At 36.6% G+C, this 11,397-nt stretch overlaps 1 protein-coding gene across 1 annotated transcript; it reads left to right on the plus strand.

The window, feature by feature from the left end:
- Positions 1-1,148: 1,148 nt before the first annotated feature.
- On the plus strand, positions 1,149-9,276 carry LOC113109793 (docking protein 3-like). Its single transcript, XM_026273558.1, has 5 exons — positions 1,149-1,370; positions 2,539-2,835; positions 2,937-3,018; positions 8,178-8,350; positions 9,079-9,276. Exons 1-5 carry the CDS (start codon positions 1,311-1,313, stop codon positions 9,274-9,276), a joined length of 810 nt encoding a protein of 269 aa, XP_026129343.1. The 5' UTR covers positions 1,149-1,310.
- The last annotated feature ends 2,121 nt before the right edge of the window (positions 9,277-11,397 follow it).

The raw sequence follows: 11,397 nt of genomic DNA on the forward strand, positions 1-11,397 counted from the left end.
AGAGTTTGCTCCCTGTTATTGTATTGGATTTATCACACTGTGACTTAGAATTGCTTTGAACAGGACAGTTTTGTAATCTCCATAATTTTTTTGTTATTAACATTAAAATGTAAATATTTCTAGCAGCTATCAGTAGTTAAATTCGTTTTTATTCTCCATATTCTTGCATGACAAACTAATTACAAATAAAACAAATAATTACAAAAATATATAAAAAACTATAACCAAAAAAAAAAAAAAAATGAGATAAAGCTATACAGAAATGTAAAAAAAAAAAAAAAAAAAAACCCTCATAAACATAACAAATACAATATTAAAATGGCTAAAACTAAAATGATAAGGGAACACATAAAAATAAAAACGAATTCAAAAGTATAATCAAACATAAATAGTTTTAAAATTACATCATTAATCATTGACTTCAGCGTGTTACATCACAGGACATTTCCCAAAAGTATTTCATCATTCACCTAACCTCCTGCAAGTAAGTTCCACTATCTATAGCTTCTGCTGATTGGCCAGATGACAGCAGGATGTCACATGACCAAAGATGACATTTGTACAGTGTTCAAGCAACAATAGCCTTTTGACCCTTTTCAAACAAGGCTAAAATAGATTTTTTAATGTGCTTGTATTGAAAGGCTAAAGGGGTTCCTAAACAAGAATATGATCTTCAAGAATGTGTGGACCTGTTGATGTTTGAGAATGCTGTAATAGCCAGCATTGGTCACGAAGGGGCACTCTAGATACACCATCAGACCTATGACATGAAACCTGACTGTATTTGACATCTACTAATCTGCTTCCTGAGTAATATTTTCAGTCTGATGTATACAAATACTTCTGACCAGTTTTAGATAGGCCTACTATAATAAAATGCTAACAACTTTGCAGATCATGTTAATACAATTTGGAATGACATTTGAATTTATGCACAACTTTGCATAGCATTTGCTGTTAGTAAGATGTGTGAACATTTCCTCTGACCCTGATTGATTCTAAAGAGGTGCTAGTAGGATGTTAAATGTATTCACACTTTCTCAGAAGATATACAGTCTTCAGCCCTAAATAGTGTCAAACAGGAAGAATCATATGAGTAGGAAACCAACCCTACCACAGGCATACAGACACACGCCCCCTCATCTGACTTCTCCAAGAGACTGATTTAGACTTCATCTTAGACAGGAAGTAAGTCTGACGATGTACCTCAGGTCAGTCCACCATTGACTCTTTAAAAGCAAACGGGGATCAAGGGAACCTAGAGAGAGAGAGGGGGAGAGAGAAGCAAGACAAAGGCCAGCTGAAGGACCATGGAGGAGGACATCAGGAGAAAAGGGACGCTTTATTTTCATCAGCAACGCTTCGGCAAGGTGAGACTCAGTGTCCTGCTCAGAGCCTTATGAATATTGCCTTATAAATATTGGGATTATTTTCACGTTTTTAAGTTAAACTAAAGAAATGAATAAATTTTCACTAGCATGGATTCAGCATATATTAGCAGAATGACAATCGCAGAAATGTGGCCGCTGTACTGGCCTTATAAATGCACATAACACACACACACACACACACACACACACACACACACGTTATATACACGTCCAATTCTATTTGTATAGCGCATTTTACAATACAAATCATTGCAAAGCAACTTTACAGAAAATTACATTTCTACAAGATTTAGTAGTAGCTTTGCAGTAGTAGTGGTGACTGACAGTTTATGTGCACATGGCAGACATTTCAGAAAAATGAATACAAGACGTAGTCAACCAGACGATGAACACTATTAACAGCAATTATTATATGAGGCAATCACACTTGTGGCAAAATTTGGTAGTTTCATATGAAAAATATGTACTGTGACTTACACAAAACTATGAAGCAGCACAACTCTTTTCAGTATGATAAGAAATGCTGTTTTATATTACATTATTATCTATTATTATTAATGTTACATTATTCTACATTATATCATTCTAAAATGTTAAAAGACAATGAATGGATGATAGCAATATAGTAGAATGTGATTTACATGTTGTACATTATGTAACAGATTTTAGTACATTTATATTTTATACATTATTATTATTATATTTATACATTATTACATAATGCAATATATATATATATATATATTTTTTTTTTTTTTTATCAAACTTGAATGGAATTTATCTCTCTCTCTTTTTTACAATCCCATTACAATCTATTAATAAGGAAAAAAGTTGAGTACAATGAATTCAAAATTTGTTGGAATACATGACCTATAATAATTAGCTAATCAAGATTACATTTTCATCGTGTTTTTGTAATCAGTAACAGAATAGAATTTGAAAGGCAGCTCTGCATGAATGCATGACTAACTTTTGGCAACCAGATGGCGTCCAAATAATTTTTGTCTATTGTTTCATCATTTACAACTTCGCTTTTAAATGAAATGTTTTGCTTAAAAGCATCTTAGTGCTTTTTCTTTTTTTAAACAATACTTTAAGTAAATGTGTTAAAGTATTTGAGCCTGTGATGTGCATGTGTGTTCTTCAGAGATGGAGGAAGGTGTGGTGCGTGCTGGCGGCGGAGAGCCGACGCAGCGTGTCACGGCTGGAGCTGTACGAGCACAAATACTCCTCCTTCAAACAGGGCTCCAGCAAACGCAAGCCCGACTACAAACAGGTGATCCGGCTGCGAGAGTGCATCCAGATATCAGAAAGAGAGATGGCCGACTGCCCCAAAGACTGCGCCGCCTTTTACCTCGAGACCTCAGACAAACTTTACGTGTTCGCAGCCGAGCGTTCAGAGGTGAAGGACTGGATCAAGAGTCTGTGCGAGCAGGCGTTTCCCGTAGGTTCAATCACATCCCATCACAGCGCATAATGCTCATAATACATAATGGACACGTTCAGGTACAGATGTCACACTTTAAAACCATTTAATGCTTTTAGGGCTGCAACTATTCTGAACCTGTGAGCAGTTCCCACGCCAGAGAAATGCAGGAAAACTCACTTTATGACACCGCAGAGAGCGGTAAGGCAGCTATCTATCTATCTATCTATCTATCTATCTATCTATCTATCTATCTGTCTGTCTGTCTGTCTGTCTGTCTGTCTGTCTGTCTGTCTGTCTATCTATCTATCTATCAACAGTTCACATACACATACATACAGTATATTAATATATTATTGATTATGTTATTAATTTAATACAAAACAATTACCTTTATGTTCTAATATTTTGTATATGAGGTAAGGTAACGGTTCAAGGCATCACACCCTAACAGGTAATGTTAGTGATATTGGAGGGACAGAGAGGAGAGAGAGATGCTATTTTAGTTTGTCCTATTGCAAGGACGAACAGCCTCTTTTTCAAGCGAAACCTCAGGCTTGAGTCAAATTGCCCATTTGGGCCACAGGTGGCCAACCTTGATTCCATTAAAGGACAGGAAAGAGGGGACACTGTTTTCAGTTGTAGAGTGAGCTCATTCAGGGGAGACGACAAATGAAATGAAGCACGGGGACGCAAGCTGTCCTCAAACCACCTCATTCACCTGAGGCCACTTCTTATTGACTTCCTGCTTCTTTCTTTTCATCTAGTTCAAGATTTCTATTGGCCCATGTGTATCATTTACAACAGAGCACTTCTTTTGTGGCACTCGCAATGGCAAGAGTCACTAAAACTACTAATAAGGTTTTAGTACACAATTTAGTGTCTTGGATGAGGGCCCTAAGGAATATTTGGGAATCAGAACATCATTAATAGCATTTTCAGATGAATTAGCAAACAACCAGCTAGCAAAACACCAATAACAACTTAAAAAGAAAAGAAAAAAAAACCCACTTAGCAATGACCTAGAAACCACTAACAATGTGGTTGTCACAGAAAAGCACCACGTGTTCAGCTTTAAATAAAGTTGTTTGATACTTCAGAATTGGATGTGACTTGTCTGACATCATATCTGACTTCATTTTGGGCCAGAGGAGCAGCCGGCCAAAAAATAGCACTAAATTTCATTGGATCACTTTGGGTGAAAGCTCTCAGACTGTCTTAAGGGCTTCGTCTGGGTTCCGCTGTGCAAGTTTTTAGAGCAGCACATGTAGACAGAAGAAATGACACTAAGGAGAGGAGAGAGAGTGAGGAAGTGAAGAGGATGAAACTTGTCTGACTGTAAATCAGTACTTCATGAACTTCAAGATGTTTCTATTCTCATCTGAGGAGGAGTGACACGTCACATCCTCATCTTGCTGTATTCAATGCCATGACAACAGTTCTTAAGATACTGACTTCTCCACTGGCAAACAAACACCAAAAAAAAAAAAATATATATATATATATATATATATATATTAAAACATATCCATTACAAAAATAAGTATATAAATACACAGTTAAAATGTTGGGTTTGGTAAGATTTCCTAAAGCTTTAAAGATGCTGTATGTAAGATTTTGACTATATAAAGCATAAAAATATCATAATGTTTGCAGGTATTTAAGAAACATGCTAAGTTTACATACTTGTTTATATGAAAAACAGTGCTACAGTCAGTTATTCTCCTTTGAAATTTGCATTCCGGGCCAGAATGTCGGTCTTTGTTTTGGATTGTGAAACTCGCCCACTGCCAATTTACCCAATTGTATTAAGGTATCCTGGGTTGCCAGTTGTCGGAAAATACAGCATATTTAATCTCATTCATCGTCAAGTGCGCTAGTTCCTGTTGGTGTTGTCAATCTGGCAACGTGCGTGCGTCAAGTCTAAGAAGGAGGGGCCGGGTAAAAAAAAACCCTCCAATATTTTGAATTTGGACTGCAATACCTAGTTCAACCACTCACTGTCAGTAACTTTAAGAAAGAAATAAGTATTTTATGTTCATCAAGGCTGCGTTTATTTAATAAAAATAAAAACAACTTTTAAAAACAATTTTAACTCCTTGTTGAACAAAAGTTCTAAATTGTAAAATTAAAATCTTAGTGATCCCAAACCTTTGAATGGTGGTGTATATATGTTATGATGGTTGCATGAATTTTGAACTGATGTGTAAATCTCACACAAATCTCTGATGTGTAAAACTGATTTTGAACATGATGTGTAAATCTCACAAAACTGCAGAACCAGTTATAAAAAGTATATAGAAATGACTTTTCATCTAATTTGTGTAAAAACAATGTAAAATGTTGAGTCAAGAAAGATAGGCCTATTTTTGTAGAGTAAATTCACCTAAATATATTTCTTCAAATAATGCAATTACACAAAAAATGCAAGCTCGTGTAAGATGCATTGCATTGTGCAATACAGTATCTATACACAGGTGCATATCACACATTTATAATAATCCCTTCACACAGAACATACTGTACAGTATATGGCAGAAATAATAAGAGTAGTGCGCTATTCTGAACATAATCTCAATTTTCTGTATCCTTGGTTGAGGACTGAGCAAATAGCTTTCAATTATAAGCAAATCGCTAGACATGGCAGAACATGAAGTGATTATGTTCATCACCCTCCTCTTAACTGTCTCTTAATGTCCCTTATATTTCATTTTCTCCAATGTACATTTTTCAAAATGGCTTTTATTCATATAAAATGTACTAATTAAGTGATCTTTGTGTGCAAAAGATCTCAATCTAGTTGTCAAGCTGACCTGAAATGCTTCACAGTCATTTTAAAAATGCTAGAGGTCAGGCTTGCCGCAGTTTAGGGATAACTGGATTGCAACCACCCCCTGATAGATTTGATTGGATGAGCAAGAATGTTTCAAGTTGCTAGGTTGTGGGTGGCTGATGATGTTTTGTATTGATGCTCAACATCAAAGACAAAAACTGGAGCAGATGGAAACTAACCATTCAAATCGAGAAATTCTGGGAATAAGAGAGACAAACAGGCTGATGATGCGTTTTCTGTCTTCAACAGCATCAATGATTTATATGACTGGACGGTCTTTGAATGTTTACAAGTGTGAAGACCTGAAGATTCAGATTATGAAGTGTTTTTTGTTTGTGTGTGTGTGTTTTAGAAAGAAGTCTGCTTACTAAAGCTGCATTTATTTGATCAAAACTACATTAAAAGCAGTAATATTTTGGGTCAGCAACCCAAGTATTGTAGTTCCTGTTGTTTATTTTAGACGATAGATGCTCAATGTGAACACCCATGGGCCAGATAGGAAGGAAGTGGTATATTTTTCTCTGATCTTAGTTTGAGAGTCAAAAAAGTATCAGCGTCTCACAGTTGGGATTGCATTTATCGAGCCTTTCCTCCCCGAGAAGCCCTCGACTCATCTACTGAATCCGCTGTGCAGTACCTGAATCTTATTTATGCAGGTGCTGCAGTTTCTCATCGAGGTGAACTTCACATTGGCTTTTTAGGTTCTCTCTAATGACACCGGCGGTGCTGCTGTGGTTTGACCGTGCCTTTGATATGGCTGTGGGCTTAAAGCCTAGAACACGAACAGACAACCAATTAGTTGCAGGACTGTTTTTGATCATGCATTGTTTGAAATGATCAAACAGATGACACTTAGGAAATGCAAAAACAAATATGTACATATGCGCAATTACGCTGACGCACAAAACTCATGGCTAATTAATGTATCGTCTCTTGCATTCTGCACAATACGCTGATGAACCGGGGTCGTTAAGACTCTTTTTAATCAGTGACCCGACAATCAGGGGCTGATTAACACTTGCCAGATCTCATCAGACACCCTTGAAATCAAGATGGGCACCGGGAGTCAGTTTACCAGAAATGAACACATAAAAGTTATTGTCAAGCCCTGCTTTGCACCAAAGCACGAATCAAATGAGGAAAACATGATGACAACAGAATTTTGCATGTATTGTTCCCAAAATGACGACTTAAGACACCTAAACAAAACTAATATAACTAATAATCCCAATTAACTGCCAAATATGACACTTACAAATGAATGCAATTTATGAATGCGCATAGAAAAGAGAAAGTAGGGATTTTCATTATTTTATTTTATTTAACCAAGAACGCAGCTATGAGGTCAGAGTCATGATTCTGTGATAAGGGAAATACTGAATTCATATGATTTAATAGCATTATAACAGGAGTAAAAACAAACTCGTGCATATGAACCTAAATTATTATTAATCCAGCATGAAGGACATTACCTGCACAGATAAGAATAAAGTGCAGCCAGTGAATGTCATTTTATCTAAACAGAGAGGTTTTACTAAAATACCAAATGAAGGAGACCTACAAAGGTGCAAAATCAAACGATTCTTGTTCATCATCCGGCTAACTCAGAACATTAACTGCAGCATGTGTCTAGTGAGTCATCCATGCTAACAGAGTCGTGCTTCACACATGTCATCTGTATCTCCAGATAGCAAAGGAACTACACACGTCTGCGTGTAACGTTCTCCCCGAGCAGCGCTGCAAACGAGAGCGAACAGGAAAAACAAGTAAATTTGACATTTTACGCTCATGGGTGAGGTCTCACGGGGCAACAAGCCAACAGTCTTGAGAGCCTGTTTCATCCTGGAAGATGTAGAGCGAGGAGGAAGAGGCTCCGAAAATGACAGCTGTGAACATCAACCCAGGGAACAAAGGCTGAACTTAGACAGGGCTGCCTTCTCTGGCTTCTTCCTGCTCCTGTGGACATCCAATTTTGAATTTCAAAGCCATCTCCAGAGGAGAAGCAATAGGTTGTGTTCCCTGCCGACTTCGGGTGCAAGTTTCAGCGACTCAAAAAAGACAAGAGAAAGAGATTCAGTTTATATTGTCCATGTGCTCTTACAGAAAGTCTATAAGTTGAAACTGTAGGTTAAATAGTTAAAGAAACAGACCACCCTAAAGTAATTTACTCACCATTTATGATGTTTCACATGCACTTTTTATGCTATTAATGGTGGTTTACATTGCAAACGTGAAAAAAAAACCTTTAAAATGAACACCTTAAAAAAGTACAAGAAGGACATATGAAGCATTTGCTGTATTCGATCCAAAGGTGCTTCTCAAAATGGATGTCAAACCACATTTAATTTGTTTTAATGCAAACAAGATTGGATGAGATTTAAGAGATTTTTGTAAGTGTAAACAATGACTAATAATTTTTTTTATCTTTTACAGGCTGTTGACGTAGCACAAGACAAGTTATTCACTTTATTTCTGATTTCTGAACACCTTTTTGTGCTCCCACTCTCTTGTTCTTTTTGTCTTGCAGTTCGGGATTTCCTGGTCATGGCCGTGGGCACAGAGGCAGCCGTTCGGTGCAGTCTGTATGGGGAATATATCCTCACTCCCCTGCCGGAATACTTACTCCTGAAGGATGTTAAAACTAAGAAAGTGCTATTCAAATGGATGTACTGTTACATAAGGAAGTTTGGACAGGACAAGGTAAGCTAGGGCACATTCAATTGATCAGAAACTAAAAACATGCCAACAATGTAACAAAAGATTTCTATTATAAATAATGTAGGCTTGCTTCTTTTGGAATTTCTTTTCATCTTCATCATATGAGAGTGACTTCTGAAACATCATGTGACACATGCGATCTTGTGAAGTCTGGATCAATCGCTGCTGATAATTAAGATTGCCATCACAGGAATAAATAACATAAATTTTGTAATAGCATTTCACAATTTTATTGTTTTTACAATATAAATGAAGCCTTGGTAAGCATCTTATATATGTGTGCATGTGTATGTAAGGCCAAATGAACTGATATTTTAAGACTATAAACACACACGCACATATATATATATATATATATATATATATATATATATATATATATATATATATATATATATGTATATGTGTGGATGTGTGTGTGTGTATAATGAGCTCTTCCCCTACCCCTAAGTTGCTGTAGAATTATTAATTGTGATTAATCACATCCAAAATAATAATAATAAAAAAGTTGTTGTACATTTTTTCCACTCGTTAGTGGTGTCATCGTGCAGGTGTGAAGTTTCCTCATTTAAACACATTGAACTCATTTGCATGCCTTTTCTCGTGGGAAATAAACCGCCTGTCTTTATTATCGCTCGAGTGATTGTGGACAAACATCTCCGCTCTGAAAATAGATTTCAGAACTTTCCCTTCTCTTTTCTCTCCCTCAGCTGTCTTTTTCCTTTGAGGCTGGTCGCAGATGCGAGTCCGGCGAGGGGAATTTCGAGTTTACAACCCATCAGGGTGAAAGACTGTTTAGCATTGTCAGCGCAGCCATCCAGAATCTACCCAGACCCTCTACAGCAAAGCCAATCAGCCCTGACCATGCAGAACAAAGTCTAGCTCGAGAAAGCCACGGCCACGAATGAAACGTACATCTACACCATCGATAGTCAAGCCGCTGACTTTTTGCCTGAGGGGAAAATGCAGAAAGCATCAAAAATGCTCAACCCCTCTTGTAGGAGCTTTTCTCTGAATGCAGTTGAGCTACAAAGTGGAAGTCAAGTGTCGAGCAATGACACCGACCACGAGAATCAGGAACCTGTCTATGCCACAGTGTCAAAAGCGAAGCAAAAAGCCGTTTCCCCTACAGACCCTCAAATGCACTGGCAAAACCTGAGACAAGCTCTCCAGCAGTCTGGATCTTTCCAAGACTCTTTCAAGACCGACGCTGACCTTTCGCAGCTGTCTGATTTCACAAACCCTAGGGAAGAGACAGAGGCTGGAGAAGATTTGATTGACTTGTTAGGTGACTCCATCCAGCATTTAGCAATTAATGACGCATTACAGGACATCAGTGCAGAAGCAATTTATGCAGAACCAGAGGACTTCCAAGCCAGAGCTAAGTGGGTTGTCGGCAGTGTTTACGATGAATTTGAGGAGGTCAACAGGGCTAATGAAAGAGCTCATGATGGGGCAGAGCAGCTAGCTGAGCTTGACTTGTTCTACAGCACTGACATGGGGGCTACACAGGCCATGGCTGCCCTCTCCAACCCTGTCCAAAATTCAGATGAGTTCTCAACTTACGACAACTTGGGGTTGAAGGGAAGGCGCGTGTAAGATAGCATGTTCATTCAACAATCATAAATGAAGGGGAAAATTATTAATAATTGTGTCTGTTGAAAGCAATATTTCTTTGTTTACGCTAATGTCATAATAAAATATGCAGTTGGGCACACACACACACACACACACACAGACAGATTAAAATTACTGTATTGCCCTGTATTAAATTATAGAAATAATGATACAGAAATATACAAATTGGAATATGAATTGTATTATAAAATGCAACTATAATTACAAAATGTTATAAAATAGAAATATATATTTAGTAACAATTTTACAATATACATTTAACATGCATTCATTATATGATTATATTTTATAATACAGGTACAATATAATATAGTATTATAAAACACACATACACACTTAAACTGTATATTGGAATTTTACAAAAAATATATTATAAAATGTATTTATTAAATTTTAAATATAAAATTAATATTTACATAAATGTTTCTATATATAAATGATATAAAATGATATTTTTGTATATTTTATAATACAGAAGTTTAAATTGCACTAAATTATATTGCACTGTATTACAAAATATAATTTTAATAAATAGAATTAATTAATAAAATATATATTTTTAAATACATATACATTTTAGATTTTATATCTAATCTAATCTAATTTAATCTTCTAACTAATTCAAACTTTCCCATTAGTGATTTTTAGGTATTGTACAATGTAGCAAAGTTAGCTTTCTTAAGCAAAACTGATATAAAGTTTTAATGAGAAACTAGCCGAAAACCCCTGGTTTAGTGAACTGGCCATGCTCTTTCCTTGATGAAAAACAACAAAACCTCTCCTGCCATTTCATGTATCATGTTTTCCACTCCAGCGCCTCTTCCAGGAAACCTTTGATTGCTAGCTGGAGAAATGTTCAGGAAATCTGCTTGCCTGTAATGGAACAGTAATAATTACAGTTGGTGGTATACGGTTTGGACTGCAGGCGGACTGATTTAATTAACTGTGCGAAGGGACCTGCGGCTTGGAGCTGATTGGGATCCCGACCTGCCTGAGAATGAAGATGTCACAGCGCCCCGTTCATCTAGTGCTGTCTGTCACTCTCTCCGCGAAGATGGACGCCTGCTGCAACGGACCAGCACTGTGCAGTTTGGAGAGCTTTAATTGATTTCATTTTACACGCTACTGAAAAAGTGTTCATTTAATCAACCGATGGTTAATAAAAGCAATTGTAAAAAGTAGTAATCATCCATTACTAAATAATGTCTGTAATTAAAATAAGAGTTAAAGTCATTCAGAAACAATCTCCTTCTCTGATTGGGGTCACTGATATGTATTTATATGCATTTGTCAGTGAATTAAACTATTTAATTAACAATGATTCTTGTGTATTATTTATTATATATTATTGTACGCCCACTGTAAAGGTTTCTCTCTGTGAGCTTTGGTTA

Source organism: Carassius auratus, chromosome 10, assembly GCF_003368295.1.
Source record: "Carassius auratus strain Wakin chromosome 10, ASM336829v1, whole genome shotgun sequence".
NCBI lineage: Eukaryota > Metazoa > Chordata > Actinopteri > Cypriniformes > Cyprinidae > Carassius > Carassius auratus.